General features: G+C 53.8%; 1 protein-coding gene across 4 annotated transcripts in view; it reads right to left on the bottom strand.

Moving 5' to 3' along the window:
- MYO5B (myosin VB) overlaps positions 1–19,911 on the bottom strand; it is a 149,627-nt gene extending 129,716 nt beyond the window's left edge. For all 4 annotated transcript variants that reach the window (XM_064402904.1, XM_064402906.1, XM_064402905.1 and 1 more), the window contains exon 1: positions 19,692–19,911. In XM_064402904.1, the coding sequence (XP_064258974.1) occupies positions 19,692–19,718 (27 nt within the window). In that variant the 5' untranslated portion in view covers positions 19,719–19,911. The remainder of the gene's footprint in view (positions 1–19,691) is intronic.
- Between the last annotated feature and the right edge of the window lie 4,366 nt (positions 19,912–24,277).

Here is a 24,277-nt window from a genome sequence, read left to right as displayed (position 1 = left end):
CCAGCAACAAGGTCTGTTAGAAAGGAGACATTAGACACCTGGAGAACAGCCCCAGTGATCAGGACACAAAGCTGGAATAAATATGTTCAATTAAAGTAACTGGAGCAGTGAACACTCAGACACTCCCAGCTGCTGAGGAATGGGAGGGCAGAGAAAAGGAGGAAACCACTTCTTCTGTATTTCCATAAAATGGGAGAATGGTTTGGGTGGGGAGGGACACAGTGCCACCCCCTGCCATGGCAGGGACAGCTTCCACTGTCCCAGGCTGCTCCAAGCCCTGTCCTTGGGCACTGCCAGGGATCCAGGGGCAGCCACAGCTGCTCTGGGCACCCTGGGCCAGGGCCTGCCCACCCTCCCAGGGAAGAACTTCTTCCTAAATTTCTTTCTTGCAGCGGTTTCCAGGTATTTGGGAACGTGATTTGCACTGGCTCTGCTGCTCCCAAGCTGTTTCTACACAAGATCTGGGAGGAGCACTTGTGTCATGAGCTACTCCATGTTCAGGCACAGGCTCTGTCTCTTCCTCCTGTTAAATAAATCAGCAAGATTTAGGAATTGCTGAGCTAACACTGTTTTCTTTTTAATACATGAAATGCAAGGCACAGCGTGGCCGGACAGTCAGCTGTTTTCCTTCTCATTCCCTCACAGTTTTAGCTGTCCAGCTGAAATTCTGAGATTTTGGCTCTCCAGATGTTCCTGCACTCGTATCCTGCAGCCTCCTCTTACACCACACATCAACTCCATGGAAAAGCATCCCCTAAATCCCACACCCAGCCTCCTCCCACAAGGGTAAGGGAGATAAAAGCTTGAATGAGGAAGGATGCAGGAAGGAAAATCTCCATCAACCCCTGAATTTTGAACCTCAGAAGGTGATTTGGGAGGTGGTGCCTTTGGCAAAGCAGCATTTGTGGTCTGCAGGAAGGGCTCAGGGAAGGGGAACAACATGCAGAAGCCTGCCCAAGTGGGAAAATGGTGACAAGAAGGGCACCTGAACCTACTTTAAAAAAAAAAAAAAAGAAAAAGAAAACCAAGCAACAACAATAACCAAAAACAAAACGGAAAAAAACCCAAACAAACAAAAAAATAACAAACCAACCAAAACAAAAATCACCACCACAAAATGTATCCTTTCTAGCCTTCACCTTCTGGTTTGAATTTTGATTTTTTTTCCCCCTGGTCTGACCATGTCCCCAGAAGAGTCAGGCAAATCCAAGGTTATCTCTTCCCTCTGGAAGGGTGGCTGCCCCAGCTGTGAGTTTGTTTTTATATACAATTTTATATATTTATATATATTTTTATATATATATATATATAATTTTAAATATGTTTTTATACTTTATCTATTTATATTTCTATATTTTATAATTTTCTTTTTATATATTATAAATATGTAAATATATTTTTTATATATATAATAATTTGTTATTAACTAGAGAAGCAGCAAAACAAATAACAATACATCTTGAAGTTATAGCAGTTTCAGAGTGCATGGAGACAAGTCATGAGCTCACTCAAATTAGGGCTAAAGAGTAACTCAAATCCACCTCTGCCAAACACTGCTCTGCCACTTTTCTCTCTCCTCTAAAGGATGACCTCGTGCTTTGTCAGGTAGATGAATAAAATGAAGTAGAAAAAACTAAATTGGATAAACTTTACATTATTCAAGTTTATCTAATTGTAAAAGTGAAGCTTTTGCCAACCATGCTGAGTTCCCAGTTCGGAATGTGCAAGACCAAAGGTTTCTGCCTTTCCTGACAAAACACTCAGTCCCAGTAGCTGAGTCCCTTCAGGCTGCAGGGGTCAGTGGTTGGGCAGGCACAGCTGAACTCACTGGCCCCAGTCACTGCCAGCGTGCCCTCATGGCATCCCACAGCACCACCCTGTCCCACAGGGCCCCAGACCACACAGCCCGGAATCTTTGGGCTGGAAAAGCCCTCAGACCACCAATTCCAGTGGTTCCCAGCACTGCCCAGGCCACCACTGCCCCACGTCCCCAAGTGCCACATCCACACACCTCCTAAATCCCTGCAGGGATGGGTGCTGCACCAGTGCCCTGGGCAGCTGGGCCAGCCCTTTCCACAAAGGAATTTTCCCCAGTATCCAAAGGCATCAGAAGAGGCCATGCACACTCGTGGATGGGTGCACCAGGGATGTGGGACCCTGTCCAAAGGGGATGTGATCTGGAAAAGCAGAGATGTGGAGCAGCTCGTGTCCCCTCACAGCTGCTCCACCTTCCATCCCACACTGGGGGAAAACTGGAGGCTGCTGCAAACTTTCCAACAAGTTCTCTCAGACACTTAATTAAGAAAAAAATAAAATTCCTGGTTTGGCATGGTGCTGTCGTCACGCAGAGCTGCCATCCAAGCCCTCTTCACCCCAGACACCAAACCAGCCTCTGCCAGTGTTTCAGTGTCCCCCCTCCCTGTGGCACCTCTCACCTTCTGCTCCCTGCTCAGGCAGCAAGGCTGGCTTTCCTGCTCCCTGCCAGGGGCAGCGAGCCCTTATCAGGGCATTACCAAAGGCACTGCCACAGCACAGCCTCCAATGCCCAGCTACAGTGGAGGTAAGACCCACTTTGCATAAACAAAAATACTCTAGTAAGAGCAGAGACTGGAGTGTGAGAGGAGCGGGAGCTATCGGAGCATCAGCGAGATGGATTCAGCCACAGAAAGGCAAATATTTGCTTTCCCCTCCTCTCCCCATCCTCCCTGTGCTGTATTTGCAAATCGGGGTCACTTCCAGCGGCAGGATGTCCCCTGCATCAGGCTGGAAAGCCACCTGCCAAGCAGAGCAGAGCCACACACCCAGCAGCCCTGCAGAGCAGCCCAGCTCAGCCCAGGGATCACCTCCCTCCCTCTGGAATTTCCCTGGAGCTTCAGTCACTGATTTCAATCACTGCAGAGGCAGATTTTGGGGTGTTGGGCAGGAATTGGTGGCTGGGAGGGTGGGCAGGCCCTGGCCCAGGGTGCCCAGAGCAGCTGTGGCTGCCCCTGGATCCCTGGCAGTGCCCAAGGCCAGGCTGGATGGGGCTGGGAGCAGCCTGGGACAGTGGGAGGTGTCCCTGCCCATGGATCTGGATGATCTGAAAGGTCTTTCCCACCCAAACCCTTCTGTGATTCTGTGGGATTCTTCTGTGGGATTTCCCCACAGAGGGTCTGCAGGAGCCCCAGATTCCCATGCTCCTTCTGTTGCTGGCACTTCCAGCTGTAGGATTGTGGATCTGAGCTCCAGACTGACGCATTTCAGTGAAGCCACCTGGTTCAGGACACGACAGGTCCCAGGTCCTTGCCAGGTCTGCAAGGACAGCACTGATGGCCGCAGCAGTGCAGGATCTGGGGACATCCAGATCCACATCCACATCCACAAAGCCAGCTCCCGACTGCCAGCACTGATGTCCCAGGGAGGAATCCCAAGGGACTGGTTTCCACAAAAGCCCTTTTCACAGGAAAGCAGTTTAACCTGCTCAAAAGGCATTTCAGCCCGTTCAGAGAGGAGGTTTCCCCTCTGTCCATCTACCAGCAAAGCACTGACAAAGACCTGGGCTTTGTTTCAAAGGAAGCCAGCAAACCTCAGCATCCCCACAGCCTGTTTCCAGCCAGGAACACTGTCTGGGAAAGCTGGATTTTCCCTGCTCCTCCAACACTTCTTTCAGGATTTTCATGTGCAGGAGAAAGCCCACATCTCATTTTGCACTGACACGGGGAAAAATAAGCCACAAATCTCCCCTCATCACAAGACTGAAGAGGCTAGAGGCTGCTCTGGTAGTGAGACAGACTGCCACAGTTAATATCATTGTCACTCCTAACCTGTGTTTTATTGCTGCAGCAGATTTATCCCCGGTGTCTTACACACAGTCTGCAGGAATAAAATGCAGGAGACATCCCCATAAACTGTTTAAATCCCCCAGAGTGGGGGGGGTTTGTGAGCATGTGGAAGGGATGTTGGACACAAGCAGAGGGTTCAGCAGCTGCTGGCCCCACGCAGGCAGCTCGGGGGGCTCAGAGCATCCTCACAGAGCACCCAGGCCCCAGCTGGGAGGGACACAGGACATCAGCCCAGCAGTGTTTGGCTGTTGACAGGACACACAGCCCCTGCAGAGGGCCACCAGCATGTCAGGTGTCACTGCAAGCCTGCAGACACTCAGGGATGCTGCATTTGCACACCCACACTCAGCCCAGCCTGGGTTTGTGGCACCAAGGACATGCCACCCACCCCTCAGTGCTGGGTTATTGCCAGAGCACAGAACCCACACAGTGGCCTCAGCTTCCCCTAAGCTCTCAAACCAAGGGTGGGAAAAGCCACGTCTCTGTTTTTACCCTGCCTGCTTCCATCCCACAGCTCAAACATCCTTAATGCATCTCAGCCAACAAGCACAGGCCCTGGGCAGGGGCACTGCAGCTGCCAGGAGACTCCTCCCAGCATCAGTCATGGACAAGTGTGTTAACAGAGCAGACAACTTTCAAACCAGACGTAAATTATGCACAAAGCCTGTAAGAGACAAGGGTCAGCGCTGTTTATGGGGTTAAAGCAGGTAAGGCAGATGCAGCCAGGGCCTCTTCCATCTGCTGGGGTGTTTCAAAAGCTCTTCAGCTTTCAAAACATGAGCTCTGGTTCAGCTCTGCACTGATGTGCTCTGCCCTGACTTGAAAAATTACATTTGTTTTGTGTGAGCAGGAGGAGAGAAGCCAAGCCCTTCCAAACTGGCCTTTTCCCTTCCCAGACAAATTAACTGTATTGAAGTTCAGCCTCACGCCAGGACAGGTTTGCCCAGATCCCAGGTACATTCCAGCTGTTTCCAGCCGCTTCCCAGGCAGGTGAGAGCGAGCAGGGAGGGTTAAGGGAGGCAACCCTGCTGCCCAGCCCGAGCCTGGCCATGGCTCCAGAGCCCCCCACACCTCACAGGAGCTCTGGGCATCCAGCACCCGCTGCTAAAGCTGCAGAAATTCCTCCTGAGCCACTCATGGAGCACAGGGGCAACTCGGAGTCCAGAGCCCCCAGTGACCAACTCAGGCACCCAGAGGTGTGTGCAGAGGAAATTAATTTATCTAGACAAGCGCCAGGGCTATGTCTCTTCCAGCCATCTCTGTAACTGCACGTAAAAGCAGCATTTATCAACAAGGATGCATCCCAAACGTGCCAGTCTACTGGCTCTGAGGCTTGAAGGCAGAAGAAGCAAGATTTTAACCAGAGGAAGGTGATAACTTGCTCGGTGAAGATACTTGAAGTTTATTTCTAAGCTTCATGTTACATTATAATGTGGCCCTTCAAAGAGCAGCTTTTGGGGAGCAGCTCAGAAAACCAGAGTGGATTGTATCCTGTGGAAGGAGAGCAGTGGAATGCTGGCTGCAGGCAAAAGCAGAGGATTAGAAAACACCTACACCTGAATGATCACACAAAAGTGAAAACAACAACAATTGTTGTTTGAGATTCAAGACTTGGACCCCCTTCCAGAAACCAGCAGCAGTTCCAGCACATCCCTAGGGTAGATTTTTTTGCCCCAAAACGCTGCCCATGAATCACAGCTCCTCTTCCCCTTTCCAGGTGGGCTCTCCATCACGTTGGACATTCACTCCAGGATCTTGCAATATCGTTGTGTCTGCATCTCAGCAGCACCTTGCACATTGCCACAACCTGAATTTAGCTGCAGCGTGGAACTGAGGCCACGTTGGAGTGTGGTTGCCATACTCCAGAAGGATTACAGAACTATTTTTAATAAGGGGTTTAATAAGCTTTAAGCAGAGTAGGTTGCTTTTGCTCAGCTCACATGGCTGCAAAGATAAAACCTTGCACAAAGCAACAGCCACAAGCTGCTTGACAGAACTTGCAGCGCCAAAAATTATGGAGTTACCTCTTAAAAGAATGTTCTCCTTTGTTGCCTTTGAAGTAAAAGTTTATACACTACAGACTTAGGTTTGGCTGTCTCGCAGCTTTACAACATCACAGGGCTGCACCTCTGCAGTTTCTGTTTGGTTTTGGCCAGACACTCATAGGATGAGGAATGGGCAGCTCTGAAGGTTTGGAGCACGAGAAAAACACTGGAATCTCGCTTGGTGGACTCATATTCTTTATGCACTCAAGGTGAGCACCCTCCTGAGCTGGGGCAGCCAAAATCCATTCCCACACCACATCCCACAGACCCAGGCACTGCTGGTCACCCGCAGCTGGAGCAGAGCCACACCACGCTGGACCACAGCTCCCAACACCCCCAGCCACACACAAAGGTGACAGGAACCCATGGCCACCTCCAGAGAACACATCAGTTGAAAACCAGTCAGTGTCAGTATTATATTTTCCTCAGGGAAAAAAAAAAAAAAAAAAAAAAAAAGTAAACAGAAAAAGAAAGCAAGCCACCCTGAACCTAGGAAAGGGTCAGCACAACAAAATTTAAAATTATAAGCAACCATTAATTTTTTCTACTCTGTGAGCGTTTCTCCCTCCCCCACCAGTTAGCACAACCCCTATTGTCTGAAAAGCGTTTAACTGGAAGTGGGTCATGTCTCCTGGCATTACTAAATCTTCCCAAATTTCCCCCGATTAGTCAAATGCAATCTCCTCTCTGACATCTGAATGATTGAGGTAGTGTGTAATGCCATTTTTCCCCTGAATGAGCCACATCAAAGAGGGTTATAAGCCTGGAGATGGCACGCCAGATAAAAGAGTCGCCAGCAGATTGTGCCCAAAATGTTACCCAGGGAAATTAAATCGTTTTGTTGGAAGGTTTCTCCTTTGGAAACATTCAGCCCTTAGGATTGAAAGTGGAGAGACAAGAAACTGCCTTCAGAGCTGCTAGGAGGATGAAACCTCACTAATTGTGAGCTGAGTGGTCCCATAGTTAAAACACTTGTGCACACAGGAGATTTTCTATCAGCCACAACATCCAGCCTGCTCTTCACACAGGGACACCAAAAGCCATCCTGCTGGGAGTTAATAACAGCCTAAATTTGGGCAATGCCTCTCAAATGACTGAAAAATAAGGAGGGGAAAAAAAAAAAAAAGCAAAAAAGCAGTAAACCTGCTACCCCAGAAAAAGAAAATACCGTTTAATAACTGGGATGTAACAGCAAGAAATCGCTCAGGCATGAGTTATATCCAAAGGGTTCAAAAAAAAAAAAAAAAAAAAATCACCCTTTGAAGCAGAAGGATGCCAGGACCCTGGGAGGATCCAAGGGCTGCTCCAGTGCTGGTGTGGGGCTGAGCTCTCTCCTCACAGGAAAAGAGCTGGAGCTCTTAAATGCGTGCCAGGCTGGTGATTAGGTGAGATCTGGGCAAAGTTTAGTCAATAACAGCAGGGGTTGTATTCTGCTGATTTACCTCACGTGACCCCCCAGTGCTGAAACTTTGCTCCAGAGCAAAGGCTGGCAGGAGACAGCACTATTTTCAGTCCAAAAAAAAAAGATTAATAAATTAAAATAATATTTTTAAAAGAGAGAGAGGGACAGAGCCTACAGACCTTTTGGCATTGAAAAACAGAATATTCTGTTTCTGAGAACTGGCTTTTTATCCGAAGATAAAAGGTGCGTGGTGCAGAAATCCATATTAAAAAAGAAAAAAGAGGGGCCCCAGGGAGATTCCACTTGGGTGAGAGCACTGTTTCAAATGCCAGGTGGTGGACTTTGGGATGCAACCCCGTATTTTGGGCAGAGCAGTGCCTGGGGAGGAAAAGCCTGCCTGCAGCTGGTTTTTGGGGACTGCCAAGTCTCAGCCTGGAGCAGCCTCAGCCATGCCCACCTTCTCCAGCACGGAGGGCTGGAGGGGAAATTCAGTCAGGTTTTGTTTCCAAGGCTGGTTCAGGCCCACCCTGGTGGTCAAGCAGGCAGTGCAGGCTGCTCCAAGCTGGGCAGCACCGCTGGTGACCAGCGGGGACCATGGGGACAGTCCCCAGGACTCCCCAAAACCCAGGGAGTGTGCAAGCACTGCCATCCCTCGCCGCAGCAGCGGCGGCCGGGGCAAAGTGCAGCGAGATGAAGATTAGCTCTGACAGCCTCGACTCCGAGTTTATTTTGGCATGGCAGGAGCACACGAGGCTTCAAAGCAGCTCTGACGAGCGGGGGCCGGGCAGCAGCAGCTGCCCCGGGGCTGAATTCCACAGCCCTGCCTGGCACCGGCTGCACCCGCAGCAGCAGCGCTCTAACCCTCAGAGCTGCACTGTGGAGACCTGCACGCTCAGGACACCCCGGGTTTCCTCCTTCCCTCTTGCCTGTTTTTAAATGAGGTGTTTTATTTAGCAGTTCTGCCTCCATCCCCTGCCACAGGGCAGGCAAAGCACCAGAGCCTCCTTCACTCTGCACAGGGAGGAGCAGCTCATCTCCTAGCTGGGGCAGGCTCCAAACAAAAACAAAGGCTTTGGAAAGCAGAAGGAGAGAGAAAACAAGCTGAAGGAAGGGGGAGCACCAGATTTCAGACCTGGTGCTTCCAGGAGCTGCTTCTCTCTGGGCAGGGCCACGAGGTGTGTGCTGCAGGAGAGCCAAGGGCAGGGCTGTCACCCCGGGGACCTCTGCTCCCCGAAAGACACGGGGGAAAACCCCAGCTCAGAGGGGCAGGGAGGCCCTGCAGACAGCCCTAGGGCAGCTCTGCGCAGCCCACAGGTGAGATGCTCACAGCTCATCCTGCCTTCCCTGAGAGCTTTCCTGTGCTGCTGCTGCAGGTCTTGTTTCAGCTAGAACGAGCCTTGGTACCATCACCTGCAAGAGGACAGTGCAGGAGTCCACAGTCTAACTCAGCAGAGAATCACTTTCCTGCCTCACCTGGCCTTGGAAGGAATCAAAGAGACAGCACAAGAGACACTGACCAAGCTCTGGGTAGGCAGCTCTTTATCTCCAATTTCTTTCATTATTTTGTTCCCTACCACTGAATATGGGGTGAAAGGGGAATCAGATGAGCAGCAAGCAGGCAGCCCACAGCTGTGGGAAGGGCTGGCAAGAGCCACAGCAGTATTCCCACACCCACCTCCTGCTCTGGAGCAGAACCTTCTGTGAAACCCACCCCCAGCTCCCCACAGCAGGAGACTGAGTGTCCCTGAATGAGCCCCACGCCCTGCCCAGGGCAAAGAGCAGCCATACCCACAGCACCCACCTTCCCAGAGCTCACAGCAATTAAGCAGCATCAATCCACAAGGAGTTACTCAGCTTAATTAGATTGGAAATTACACCTCCTATCATCTCAGCATCTTGGCATCCACGGGCTGCCTTGAGATGTGCTCACACCAACCGTGCTGGCCTGGGGTGCAGCACCAAGGACCAGCTCCTCAGCAGGCACGGGGATCAGACATTTTTTTACTCCTATTTTCTTTTAAAGCCCTTTTCAATGCTCACTTCTAGCACACGTGTCAGCAGCCCCAGGTGCTTGCTCACACCCAGCCTGCTTTGGCAGCTGTAGGTTTGCCTGTGCCACCTGAAACCACCCCTGTGGGGCTTCCAGCACAATCCAGACATGCCCATGATGTTTAAAAAGCCATCTTTAAACACTTCAAGGGTCTTTTTTTTCCCTTTGAAGAGCAGTGACTGGCTGGGCCCCATCCCTGAGGTGCAACATGCTGTTGTGGCAGGTAGTGGCCGTGATTCACCCGCAAGCCATCCTGCTCCCAGCAGGCTGTGAGTGGTGGTTAGCACACCCTGGCAGCACCTCTCACGCTGTGGCATTTCCAGCAGGGAGCCTGGGCAGTGACTCACGGGAAGGGGAGGCTCTGCATCAGCTGGGTGTAAGGGCTTTTGTAAGAGAAATACCCAAAAGTCAGAATGGACATGGGTTTCCCAGAGGTGTAGGCTGTCCCTGGATCCCTGGAAGTGTCCCAGACCAGGTAGGACCTGGGACAGGGGAAGGAGTCCCTGCCAAGGCAGGGGGTGACACTGGGTGATCCTTGAAGTCCCTGCCAACCCAAACCTTCCTGGGATTCCATGCACAGCACACATGTCCCACTGAGGATCCATGGAAGCACCGAGCCCCTGGAGCAGCCAGAGGAGGCAAAGCCACCCCAGAGGTGCCACCACAGTGCCCGTGTGGGAACGTGGAGAGAGGGAGCTGAGGGCTGTGGGCTGAGGAGGAGGTGAGCAGGGTCACAACAGTGACAGAGGGAGGGAGGGAGGGAGGGAGGGAGGGAGGGAGGGAGGGAGGGAGGGAGGGAGGGAGGGAGGGAGGGAGGGAGGGAGGGAGGGAGGGAGGGAGGGAGGGAGGGAGGGAGGGCGGGCAGCCAGGGGGTTACAGCTCTGCTGAATCTGCTGAATTTCCTGGGCACAAACACAGGGCACTCAAAGCCACAACTCCCCAGGGAGGGGGAAACTAATAATGAAACCTAAAAGAGAACAACCAGGTGGGGTTTGGTTAAAAATGGCAAAGGGTGGTGGCACAGCAGGAGAGGAGGGCACGCTGCTGGAGGAGCTGCAGCACCACCCCAGCCCCTGCACGCTGCCAGGGCTGGCAGTCACCCCCTGCAGCTGATCTCTGCTCACAGGGAGGGTCTGCACACCTGTGCTGCTCCTGCAGTCCCACAGTCCCTGCCTGGACAGGCTTAAGGCATTCCCAGGTTTCGGTCAGCCGGAGGAGGCTTCAGACATGGACAAACCAAGGACAAAAGGAGAGCACCACTGGAGAGAGTCTCACATTGCCAGGCTGCAGGCTCTTCCCTGTAGGGATGCTCTTCTCCAAACCCTCTGGATACCACAGGAAAGGCAAAGGGCAGAAATGCCAAACCCTCCAAAGCTTCACTAGTACAACTGGTGAGTCCACCACGACCCAGACAACACATTGAAGAGTGTTCCCTGAGGAAAGCCACGTGAAGCCCACCACCCACCAGGCCTGGCCCTTCCCAGCCCTGCCACCATCCCTAGACAGGTCCCTGCTCATATCTGAAGGTTCAGGCTAAGTCAAAACCCAACCCAACCCCACAGGACATGTCTTAGAGCAGGCCAGAGGTGTATGAGGGCAAAGCTTTACAACCAGCTCGAGACACAGAAAGCTCCCAGGGAATTTTTTTCAGTTTTGATAAGCAGCAAATTCTTCCCTGAAGTGTTCTGCAGACATTTCAGGCGTCTGCCACAGCTCGAGGTTCAATAACAGCAGTCACTTTCCTGGCCTGGGTTGCACCTCACTCTGATGTTCCTTTAACCACCACCAAACACCTCTGCGTGCAGGAGGGGTCAAAGATCCAGAACAGCACCACACAAAAACACCCAGCTCAGAGCTTCACCTCGTTACCTGACATTTATTACACCCGTGGCTAACCCAGAAAGCCCAAAGTCCACCCTCATGCTCAAGTGGGGCTACTCCTGTGGATTCCCTGAAGGACAGCCTTCATGGTGAGAGCACATTACTCCCTTTATGGACAGGGCTTCCAAATTAATTGGTGTGTAAATTAAAAGTCCAACACATCCAGAACTGCACTGTTTTACAGCAAACTGGGAAGTTTAAACATGTATATGTAAAAACACAGTCACAAACATACACAGCCTTCTTTCTTGGTCACCAGAAGAGATGCATGAGTTCACGTTCAGGGTCATTATTTTCTCTGCCCCGTAATTGGCAGCAAGAAAGAACAACAAAGCAAAAATCCTCCCCTGTAAATACATTCCTCAACAAATAACCTCGGATAAACTCCTTCCTCAGGGCAGGAAAGGGCAGGAAGGACTCATCCCACCCAACCCCACGAGCACCAGCACAGCACCCACTGCTGTCCCACCCCTGACCCTGGGGCTGGCAAACCACTGCAAGGTGGGCTTGCACGCACTGTGATTTCCACACCACAGTTTCACACCCCTGGAGCAGAATCAGGGCAGGAACTCTCAATGACAGGTTTTTAAATGAGAAAACTGATCAATCCCAGCCAGCAAGAGGGCACACAGCTGGGACTTAGTGAATTAACCCTGCTGGAGCCATTCCTGGGGCTGTGCCCCAGCACCTGCACACAGCTCCCTGCTCCTTGGCTTGCCTGACCCAAGTCCAGGATTATTAAATGCACAACTGAGATGAAAATTGCACAGACAGAGACCAAAACGGGGTTATCTTTGCAGCACAGAGCCCCTGGAGCAGCGTGCCCTGCACCCACTCAGTGCCAGGAGAGGTGGGGTGACCTCGGTGCCCGTCGGGGCAGGGAAATGCCCCCCAGGCCACAATCTCCCACCTCCCTGGGGCCACACACGGCCCAGACCCAGTGGGCTGAAGGCTATTTCAGTCCCACGACAATGTGGCTTAAACTGGCACCAGTGATGACTCTGTGCCATGTGAATTGGCAAAGCTTGGCTGTGCCTCTCTCCGGTGGCACCGCGGGGAAGCCCGGGGGCCCCGGCGGCTGCGGCGCCCTTGGCACCATCCCAAGCTGCAGAGAGCTGGCTGGAGCAATCAGAGTTCATATTTCGGTGGTTTTCTCCCTGCCACTGCAGCTCATAATGAGGCAGGACCAGGAGGAGCCCGGGGATGCTGATGGACCCAGCTCCCTCAGACACGGCCCCATCCTTAAATAAAAACCCAGCGTGGCCTCCGAGCTGCCCTGCCCTCTGTGTACGACCCAGACACGTCCTCATCATCTAAAATAAAGAAGAAAAAAGCCAAAAACCTTCAGCTATAACCTGCTTTTCCTCACAGGAGCCGCAATGGCAGCAGCAGGAGTTCAGGAGTTCTGCAGCATGCTGTGGATGTCCTGGGACTGAACCCCAAACACTCCCTGTCCCCGGCCTTGTTCCCAGAAATTTGTTCTACACAACCCACAGAAAATCTTCTCTCCCCTCCCCAGCTGCTCCTCAGCCCCAAACCAGCCCACAGGCACAGGCTAAGGATGAATCCTGCCCGAGCCTTGCAGGATAAATAATCTTCAGAAGGTTTTATGCCAGAAGGTTTGTGCCAATTCATTGACTCAGTTAGTGAGTGATCACACTGGCAGCATTTACACACTTCTCAGAAGTTTCTCCCCAGGGTCAGAAACCACCAATTCATTCCAGCTATTTCATTTATTACAACTTTAAGCGAAAACCAGCGACTTCCATACCCAACACCAGCCATTAGAAGAGGATTCTTTTAATGCATCAAATCTATAAGAAAACACTTGGCAAGCAGCAGCCGCTTTGCACAACGAGAGGAAAAAAATAATATGAAAATAAATACCCTGGTTTCTTATTTACCCAGAGCTTGCAGACGTTCTGAAGAGCATATCTTCAGCTGCACAACAGCCCAGGAGCAGAAAGACACAGCTTATTCCATAGCCTGGCACAGGCACTATTTTGCATGAGGTTCAGAGGCTATACTTACAAGGACAATTAACATATTTTAAGAAGCACCTTAAAGAGAGCAGAACTTCAGAAGCCAAAGCAATAACAGTTGTTGTTGTCACAGGAAGCTATACAACCTACAACATAAAAAAACATCAAGAATAAAAACAACTCTAATTTCCGGTTTATTGCTGCAAATCAAACGTGATGATAATGATGGCGACATCCATAGGGTATCCTGGACCATCCCCCCTGCCCAGTGGCAGGGCACAGAGCAAAATGTGATCACATGCCAGGGTCACACTGGCACTGCACAGGCTGTTATCCCATCCCAGGGTCACACTGGCACTGCACAGGCTGTTATCCCATCCCAGGGTCACACTGGCACTGCACAGGCTGTTATCCCATCCCAGGGTCACACTGGCACTGCACAGGCTGTTATCCCATCCCAGGGTCACACTGGCACTGCACAGGCTGTTATCCCACAGCAGGGTCACACTGGCACTGCACAGGCTGTTATCCCACAGCAGGGTCACACTGGCACTGCACAGGCTGTTATCCCATCCCAGGGTCACACTGGCACTGCACAGGCTGTTATCCCACGCCAGGGTCACACTGGCACTGCACAGGCTGTTATCCCACAGCAGGGTCACACTGGCACTGCACAGGCTGTTATCCCATCCCAGGGTCACACTGGCACTGCACAGGCTGTTATCCCATCCCAGGGTCACACTGGCACTGCACAGGCTGTTATCCCATGCCAGGGTCACACTGGCACTGCACAGGCTGTTATCCCATGGCAGGGTCACACTGGCACTGCACAGGCTGTTATCCCATCCCAGGGTCACACTGGCACTGCACAGGCTGTTATCCCATGCCAGGGTCACACTGGCACTGCACAGGCTGTTATCCCACAGCAGGGTCACACTGGCACTGCACAGGCTGTTATCCCATCCCAGGGTCACACTGGCACTGCACAGGCTGTTATCCCATCCCAGGGTCACACTGGCACTGCACAGGCTGTTATCCCACACCAGGGTCACACTGGCACTGCACAGGCTGTTATCCCACAGCAGGGTCACACTGGCACTGCACAGGCTGTTATCCCATCCCAGGGTCACACTGGCACTGCACAGGCTGTTATCCCACAGCAGGGTCACACTGGCACTGCACAGGCTGTTATCCCACAGCAGGGTCACACTGGCACTGCACAGGCTGTTATCCCACACCAGGGTCACACTGGCACTGCACAGGCTGTTATCCCATGCCAGGGTCACACTGGCACTGCACAGGCTGTTATCCCATGCCAGGGTCACACTGGCACTGCACAGGCTGTTATCCCATCCCAGGGTCACACTGGCACTGCACAGGCTGTTATCCCATCCCAGGGTCACACTGGCACTGCACAGGCTGTTATCCCATCCCAGGGTCACACTGGCACTGCACAGGCTGTTATCCCACAGCAGGGTCACACTGGCACTGCACAGGCTGTTATCCCATGGCAGGGTCACACTGGCACTGCACAGGCTGTTATCCCATCCCAGGGTCACACTGGCACTGCACAGGCTGTTATCCCACACCAGGGTCACACTGGCACTGCACAGGCTGTTATCCCATCCCAGGGTCACACTGGCACTGCACAGGCTGTTATCCCATCCCAGGGTCACACTGGCACTGCACAGGCTGTTATCCCATGGCAGGGTCACACTGGCACTGCACAGGCTGTTATCCCATGCCAGGGTCACACTGGCACTGCACAGGCTGTTATCCCACACCAGGGTCACACTGGCACTGCACAGGCTGTTATCCCACAGCAGGGTCACACTGGCACTGCACAGGCTGTTATCCCATCCCAGGGTCACACTGGCACTGCACAGGCTGTTATCCCATCCCAGGGTCACACTGGCACTGCACAGGCTGTTATCCCACACCAGGGTCACACTGGCACTGCACAGGCTGTTATCCCACAGCAGGGTCACACTGGCACTGCACAGGCTGTTATCCCATCCCAGGGTCACACTGGCACTGCACAGGCTGTTATCCCACACCAGGGTCACACTGGCACTGCACAGGCTGTTATCCCATCCCAGGGTCACACTGGCACTGCACAGGCTGTTATCCCACACCAGGGTCACACTGGCACTGCACAGGCTGTTATCCCACACCAGGGTCACACTGGCACTGCACAGGCTGTTATCCCACGCCAGGGTCACACTGGCACTGCACAGGCTGTTATCCCATGCCAGGGTCACACTGGCACTGCACAGGCTGTTATCCCACAGCAGGGTCACACTGGCACTGCACAGGCTGTTATCCCACGCCAGGGTCACACTGGCACCTGCACAGTGTCCTAGACTCATGATCTGCCTTTTCCCCCTCCTGCATTTAAATGGGGTTTGAGAATCTCCTCTGCCCAGCAGCATTTTGCCTGGGCACGCTGCAGCTGGGCACATCAGGGACTTGGCAGGGCCAGCACAAGCAGCCTTATAAATATGTTTCTTTTCAATGCTCACGTTAGGTGAATTTCTGGTTGCTCACCATCTGGGGAAGGTTTTTTCAGGCTGGAATCCTCTATACCACCACCTGCCCTGTTCCTGGCACAGGCTGGTTCCAGGTCGCATCCTCTGCCACAGAACTTTTCGGCTGCTCAACTGTTGTTTGATTCTGCCACAAAATAAAATCCACAGCCAGATAATCCCAGACTGGTCTCTCCATGACTATTTTCCAAAGTGGAGTCATACACGTTGGAAGGTTGAGGCAGTTTTGGGACTACTCTCACGCTCATAATTAACCAGAGTTATTGATTATCCTGCTTGATGGGGGTGTTAAGCACCAGCCAGCCCTGATCCTGAAGGGGCACAGCATCCTGCATCCCGTGGAGGAGGCCTGCAGCAGAAGCTCAGAGCTGCTGGTGTTCCCAGGATATCCCTCTCCTGCCTCAGTTCTCCCCAGGCCAATCCAACACACCAAATTCATCAGCATGGTGACAAATTTACACGCCAAGAAAACTACTCCATGTCCCCACAAGGTCCCAGAAAACCATCTGCAGGCACCACATGGGAGTTAAGGGCTCTCCACACAACACATACCAGCTCCCATTGCAGTTCAGCAGGAAGGAGACCTGACAATTCCCACCTGGAGGCTCCAAAGTGGCTCCTCAGCAGTTTCTCTCGTCCTGGCTCCAGCAGGAGGAGGAATGACTCAGAGGAAGGTGCAGTTGTGGCTGTGCTAGCACAGCAGCACCTGTGGGATCAATAGGCTCTCAGTGAGCTGTACTAACCCCAGATCACCCGCCTCACCCTCCTCTGCTCCCCCCACACAGCCTCACCTGCCAGCACAGACCCAGGAGGCCTCATCCCTGTCCCTGGACATCACCCTGGGCTATCACTCCTTCCCCTGGGCACCACCTCTACCCTGGGCATCACCCCTGCCCTGGGCTGTCACCCCTGCCCCTGGGCATCACCCCTTAGCCTGGGCATCACCTCTGCCCCTGAGCTGTCAGCCCTGTCCCTGGGTATCACCTCTGTCGCGGGACTGTCACCCCTTCACCTGGGCTGTCACCTCTACCCTGAGCAGCCATCTCTGCCCCTGAGCATCACTCCTGTACGTGGGCATCACCTCTGCCCCTGGGCATCACCCCTGCCCCTGGGCATCACCTCTGCCTTGTGCTGTCACCCCTGCCCCTGGACAGCACCCCTGACCCTGAGCATCACCTCTGCACCTGAGCTGTCACCTCTGCCCCTGAGTTAGGGTTAGGGCCCTGAGCATCACCCCTGCCCCTGGGCTGTCACCTCTACCCTGAGCAGCCATCTCTGTCCCTGAGCATCACTCCTGTACCTGGGCATCACCTCTTCCCCTGGCGTGTCACCTCTACCCTGGACTGTCACCGTGTCCCTGGACATCACTCCTGTCCCTGGACTGTCACCCCTGCCCTGAGCAGCCACCTCTGCCCTGGGCATAACCCCTGTACCTGGGCTGTACTGCTGTCCCTGGCCTGTCACCTCTGCCCTGGGCTATCTCCTCTGCCCCTGGGCTGTCACCCCTGCCCTGGGCATCACCCCTGCTCTTGGGCATCACCCCTGTCCCTGGTCATCACCCCTGTCCCTGGACAGCACCCCTGCCCTGAGCAGCCACCTCTTGTCCCTGGCCATCACCCCTGCCCCTGGGCTGTCACCTCTACCCTGGGCATCATGTCTGCCCTGAGCAGCCATCTCTGCCCATGGGCTGTCACCCCTGTCCCTGGGCTGTCTCCCCTGTCCCTGGGCATCACCCCTGTCCCTGAGCATCACCCCTGCATGGAGCTGACTGTAGGCGAGCACCAAGACCTTCCTCAGCACCCCAGACCAGCCCATGCCCTTCACCTGTCAGCCACCAGCACCACCAGGCTCAGCGCCTCCAGGCTGTTGTGTTTGTTGTGGGTTTTAAGCCTCCTTTGATCTTTTTCTTGTACTCTCAAAGTCACAGGAAACATTTTTCCTGCTGCTTCAAAGGCCAGAGCTGGCACGGAGGCCCCATGCAGCAGACTGCCCAGCAGGACAGTCCCAAATTTCACCGTGACTCAGCTGCACAGACAGCCCATGTGGGCTCCAGCCCCTGGCCCCACCACCTAAAAAACCAGCTGCATCCCTAGAATGTTCCTGCAAAACTACAGGCAACAGCAGAAGGGCCAGTGCTCAAACACCTGCTCGCAACAACAAACTTTGTTGTTGTTAAAAATAAATCTAAAGTTAACAACACAGGCAGGTTGCCTCCAAATCCCCACCACTTCCTCATCAGAAAGTCCCTGGACAGCAACAAGGTCCCAAGCAACGCCCCAGGAGGCAGCTTACAACAGTCCAGCAGGAATGTAAACCAAGGCAGCACAGAGCAGACAACGCAGGTTAACCACTGCTCATCAGGTCAAAAATCAATTAACCAGGTTGCTTTAATCAGCAGGGAGAGCACAGCCCTGGGAGCCAGCCTCCCTCCTCCCCAGGGATGCTTCCCATCACATCCATGCTCTCCTCCTGAGGGATGCTCGGCACGTCAGAGCTGTTTAGCCACAGCTTTACTCCTGCCCCTCTCCGGATCTTCCAAGGGGAAAAGATGTTCCAAACTTGGCTTTTGAAGTGCTCCCGAGGAGGATGGAGGTCATCCTGCTCACAGACAGCCCAGCTCAGCCCAGCAGGGCTCCTGCAATCCCCACAGCTCCAGAGGAGATCACTGGAGCCTCCATTCATCCTGCATCCCCCTGGCAGCGACAGCCAAAGAAAGGATACGTGGCAACCCCCGGCGTTACATAAAAAGCTGTCGGCAGAATGAGTTACAGAAGCAGAAACCTGCAGCAAAGTTAAGCCCGGGGGACGGAAAGTGACCCTGGTGCCAATCTGGCAGCACCCCCACGAGCTGGCCGCGGCCACAGGGAGAACCCAAGCCGCTAAAATCCTCATTATGACAAGAGATGATGCTGACACTGTTACACGGCAGAGCCCTTTCCGAAGCCGAGCGCTGCTCCCGGTGCAGCTCGGGCAGAGCACATTCCCGGGGCGCTGCTCCCCAGCAGCCCCGGCGGATGCAGAGCGCAGCCAGAGCGCTCTCGCCACAGCAGAGAGCCCGAGCCAGGCGGAGCTCGCTCTGCCTGCGACGAGCTCTTCCACGGGCACAGCTCAATCGGCACAGATCCCGCTGGACACAAGCCTCTCCCCGGGAAAAGGAGCGGAAAGCCCCGGGCGGTGTGGGAGGCACCCGCAGCCGGGGCTGGCCGAGGGCTGGGGTTACCCAGGTATCCCACAGACACAAAACAACACAGGAAAATTTTAAACCAGACTGGGAACGGCGTTTTTCTAGTCCGGACCTCGGGCTCTGCTTTAAGAAAGAGCGCCTGAGCCTGCAGTTAGCCCCGCGATCACTTTTTGGGAGCAAACCCTGCGCCGGGGAAGCGCGGGGCCCGTCGGGGCGCAGTGCCAGCCGGGCCACCAGCCGTGTCACCTTCCCTGGCTGCCGGGAGGCAGCGGGCGCTTCCCCTCGCACCCCTGCCAAGGGATCTCCTGCAGGACTTGTGGAACAAGGAGGGCTCTGGAAACCGGACACCGCGGAAGCGTTCCGGCCGCTTACGGCACCTGCTCTGCGGCTCTGTGATTCGGGGGGCTGCTCCTTGCCCCGCTCCTCCCCGCGGGTCAGGAACACAGCCGGGCAGAGGAATTCCAGGGGCATCCGGGCAGGCTCGGCGCGTTTCGGCCGCGCAGGTGACGGAGCGCACGGAGGGCGAGGCCACCGCCGCGACCCACGGGCGAAGTCCGCCCTGCAGCGCGGAGAGCCCGGCGAGTGGAGCCCCGGGGAGCCGGGAGAGGCCCGGGAGAGGCCCGGGAGAGGCCCGGGACCCGCGGGGATGCCCGCTCCGCATCCCGCGCACCTGCGGCCGGCGGGTGCGGGGAAGTTGCGGGGGGCCGGGCAGCGGCCCCCGCCGGGGGCGGACGGAGCACGGAGAGGAGCCCCGAGCCCCGCGCCCTCCCCGCTCCCTACCTTGGTGTAGAGCTGCGCGGCGGACATGGCCGGGGCGGGCGGCGCTAGGCGCGGGGCATGGGGGCGGCGGGCGGCCGGACCGACGGCCGCACGGACACACGGACACTCCGACACACCGGCGCGCCGACCTTTACACCCGCCGCGGCCGGCCGGGCGCGGGCAGGGGAAGCGAAGGGAGCGGCAGCGGCAGGAGGAGGAGGAGAAGAAGGAGGAGGAGGAGGAGGAGGAGGCAGCGCCGCTCCGCCTCCGCCGCGCCCCGCTCAGGTATGGGGAGGCTCGGCTCGGCTCCCTTCGGCTCGGCTTTTATCATTATTCTTTCTTTTTCTTTAAAAAAATTATTTAAAAAAAAAAAAACCTCTTTTTAATAAATATTTTTTCCTCCCGGCCGCCTCCCCCGCGGTCCTGGGCATCCCGCCCAGCTCCGGCGCCCCCCGGGCAGGTCCCCGCGGCAGCGCAGGTTGGTGTGCTGCGTTTGGGAGGTTTTTTGCCTTTTATCCATCTTCCTTTCTCACAGAAGAAGAGTAATTAACCCCCAAGCAGGTGCCCCTTGGTGGTTTTCGGGTCTTCCCTCGCCCACCGGGCTCTGGGGATCCCCCGCACTTTGAGGAGTGAGGGACGGCATCACCGGGGTGTCCTTTGCCAGGACACCCCTGTTCCCGGGACACGAGCATTGCCCTCCTGGAAATCAACTCGGGAATTGTGCCAGGGATAGGTTTTTCTCCGTCTTGTGCCTGCAGGTGGGCTTGGGGTCCCACCAGCACCCTGGTCCTGTGCGCTGCTTGTGTGCCGCTCCTACACCGACGGCAGGAATTGCAACTTCCACAGCAACAGCCAAAAATTGATCCCGGCCCGTCAATCCGTGGCCGCGCTGCTTCCCTCCATCCCGCGGGAGCGCCCTGTTCTGCAATTCATGCTTATACGGCACTTTCGGAGCCGGGGAAGGAGAACGAAATGCAAAGTGCTCCTAATTAACCGCTGCTGCTATTCCTTGTCATCCGAGGTGTTTTGCATATTAACAGGGCAGCAGAAGCCACACTCGCGGGTCCTGCTCCCTGCCACCGTGGTTTGCTCGGTCACTGGGATCCCTCCTCCCGTGGTTTCGGGCTGTGCCTTTCCTCAGAGTGATCGCTGGTGGCATCTCACACCCCGCTCCTTGTCCCCTGCAGGACAAAACTCTTCCCCTCTGTCATGTTTTCCCTCTTCCACCCCAGAGCCTGGCAGGGAGCATGCTGATGTGGTGGAAGGACAGCCAGCATTGCAGATACCTCTCTTTTCCAGCTCTGACATCCTTGATGAATCCAAAACAAAAAAAATATTGCAGGTGGCTCTGGGGGGAGTCTGGGAAGGGGAGAAAAAACTGCACCACGTCTAGAAATTGCCCTGGGAAAATTTGACAGCATAATCCCTGCAAAGCCTCCAAGACAGCTTAGTCAGGCAAACAAAACTTGCTCCTCTCATTTCATTAAATCAACTGCAGAAACAAAACGTGGAGCACTGGTGGAATTAGAAGCAAAGCTTTCAGTGATAGCCCAGAGGCAAAGCACAGACATTCCCGTGAAATACCAGCTGGTGTCACATGCGATTCTCCATTAATCTAAAACTTTAATTAAACTCAGAAACTGAAAACCCCAAAATACATACAGAATCCCTGAAGTACATCCCGACTGCTGAGTTGCTGGAAATTGTCTCCTCCAGGAGAGAGAAACTTCTTTCCATTTGGGAATCAAAACTTCTGTTGATCGAATTTAACAGGCACAGGCTCTTAAATAGCAGTTTATGGTACCCCTCTTGCATTCATATGGAAGGCACCTTGAGGTAAAAATTAACTAAATACCAGGGGCTTTTCCCCTTTAAGCACAGCCAGTGGATTCTTTACAAGTACAGGAGTTCATTTTAAGGTCCTGGCCTTGTTCTGTATTGTAGTGACACATGGAGACCCCAGGAACAGATGGATGGATGGACAGGTGATGGCACAGTCCAGTGAGGAGCAACAATTCTGACAGCTCTAAATGTCATCAGGACAGGGCTGGCTGTTGCTAAGTACAACCCCAGGTCCTGAATTTTTGCATGCAAAGATGTCCCAAAGACCTCAGATCTGGATTTCACTCCTCCTGAGCCACACAGAAGTCACCACGTGCCACATCTGGGCACAGTCTGGGGCCTGGCAGAGTCACAGCACCCTGGCTGGGGTCAAACTGGCTGTTTCTGCAGCAAGGGTTCCTGCCTGGGTTAAAGTAATGATAAATTATTCCAGGTGATAAAGCAATGAATAATTAACACTCCTGCAAATAGAACTGATTCTGTCCAGAGCCCTGCAGCCCAGCCCCAGGGAGCAGGGACCAAGCCAGCACCATGCCACAGGGCATGGGGAACTACTCCAGAGCTCATCATCCTGTGTGTGGCCAAAAACACCCCATGGAAAGCCCTGGGGTCGGTATAAAAGCCCTTGCAAGCAGATGGGTACATGCAGAGAAGTCTTAAAGCCTTGGGAGATGCTGAGGATTCAAACTCTGGAGTGAGTCTGGGAAGATGTGATCAGGGACTGGCATTCCCAGCCCTGCCACAGGCAAGCCACCCACATGCTCCACACCTCTGCTCGTCCTCTGTCACCATGACAGATTTAATTAAAAGTACTGGGAAGAATATTGTGCAGAGCCCTGGTACGTGTCTAAGCGAAGAGGCTGTGACTGCCAGGATTCCAAATGCCAGTGGTTCTGTCTCTGCGTGGCTCAGAGCCCTGGTGCAGGGCAGGCTCAAGCCTGGGCCAGGCTGCTTCCCTCACCCGTGGTGTCCCTGTGCTCCAGGTTTAATAGCTGGTTTCCCTGCAGGATTGCTCACTGGGGCAGGAAATGCCACAGGATTGCAGGAGCAGCAGCTAACGCTCTGGAGGTTCCTGGCACCTGCAAGCCACAATTCCAGCTGTGCTTGGCTCTGCTGGGATTGTGGTGACCTGTAAGTCAGAGGTGTAACGTGAGCGCTGGCCCGAGGCAGGCGCAGGCACCACCAAGCTCTGCAGCACGCTCTGCTCGGTGCCCTATTTACCCAGTTTACTGCAAGGAGATCCAAGGAGCTGGAAGGAGATGGAAATCTGCAGGATTAAGGAAACCCTTCAGTCCGGAGAGAGAAAATCTTTCTTACTGTGTTGCTTGTCTGTTGGGGCAGCAAGAAGGTGCCTCTCAAGGAGGTTCTGGCCCAGCCAGCCTCACCAGCTCTTCTGGACCAACCTGAATCCTGAAAAGCCCTTGGCAGAAAAGGCTCAGCCCCAGAGCACGCTCACCCACCCACAGCTCTGTCTCAGAAGAGTTTAGTTGCCCGTTATCCCATGGGAATTCACTCCTGCTGAAGGCAAACTTCTTCCAGTCTGATCTTTTAATCTTGTGCAGACCTCATGTTCGTTGCAGAGGAAATTTGCCTCCAGGAGCAGGAGCTCAGACACTCTATAAATGTTTGATAGCTCTGACCACCTCTTCTGAGTTATTATTTTATTAAAAAGGGAGATTTATTATGGTTCTGGATGACTTGAATTCACAAAGCTCACCAGTGTGGTATTTTTTTTATCTCTCATATCAGGTGTACCCAACAAATGTCACAGCCTTTAATAACATGCTTTAATTAATCCTGGAATTCTGGATGTGCTATTATCTTCATTTTTCAAAGGGAGGTCACAATAGTGGAGGAAAATCTACATTGCTTGCACGGGCTACTCCAGGAGTCTGCAGCAGACCAGGAAATTAATCTCTTAATCATTCTGCCAATTTGACTCAGTGGTGGGAGCACAGACCTGTGACTACCTCAGCTCTCTGCACTGAGGAAACTATTTCCTTTATCTGGGATGGCCTTTCCCACCTGCAAAGCAGGAGCAGCTCTGATGTCCTCTGTGCAGCTTTGGAGATGGCTGCTCAACAGCACCATGCAAGGGCACGACACCCTGGCTACCAGCCTGAGGCTTCACCTTCCTGGAAGCTTCCTTCCTCAGTACCTGTTTGGATCCAAGGAATCCAAGGAAGAATCCTCGAGAAGCACTGCTCTGGTCTGTCTGGCTCCCTGCTGGGATGGAAAGAGTTCCAGCAGACTTGTCTCTCTCCCACCTGGTGACTCTGGAAGTTTTGTCTGTAAGCAACAATAAAATCCCACCACACTCCTTTTGCCCTCAGCAGGGCCAGGTTCTCCCACCACTCACACCCAGAATCAGCCGGGTTGCTGAAAGGCCACTGCTACTGTTTCAGATTGACACATCTCCACCTGGCCTTTTTCTCCACAGGGGACAAAAAGGCGTTTGTCAACTTGGTGTCTGCTTTAAACCAAGAGGACACAACTTTGCAGGGTGTTTATTTCCCATTTGTTCCAAGATGTCTGGGATCTGGGGCTCCTGAGCTCTGATCCCAGCAATTTATCAGCTTCTCTGTGCATCCATTTGTGTTCTCACAGAATAAAAACACAATTTGGTTTGCCAACAGGGCAAATTGTCCTTGCTGAAAAGGAGGGTGAGAGGACAAAAATGGCAGAGCAAGTGGCTAATGAAAGATGTAAGTTTTGGAAAAAAAGGGTGAAAAAGCTGGAGTGGGAGGAAAGATGGCAGAAACTGA

This window comes from Passer domesticus, chromosome Z (genome assembly GCF_036417665.1).
Source record: "Passer domesticus isolate bPasDom1 chromosome Z, bPasDom1.hap1, whole genome shotgun sequence".
Taxonomy (NCBI): domain Eukaryota; kingdom Metazoa; phylum Chordata; class Aves; order Passeriformes; family Passeridae; genus Passer; species Passer domesticus.
The sequence above is the reverse complement of the archived record's forward strand: the minus strand, read 5'-3'. Positions and strand labels throughout refer to the sequence as shown.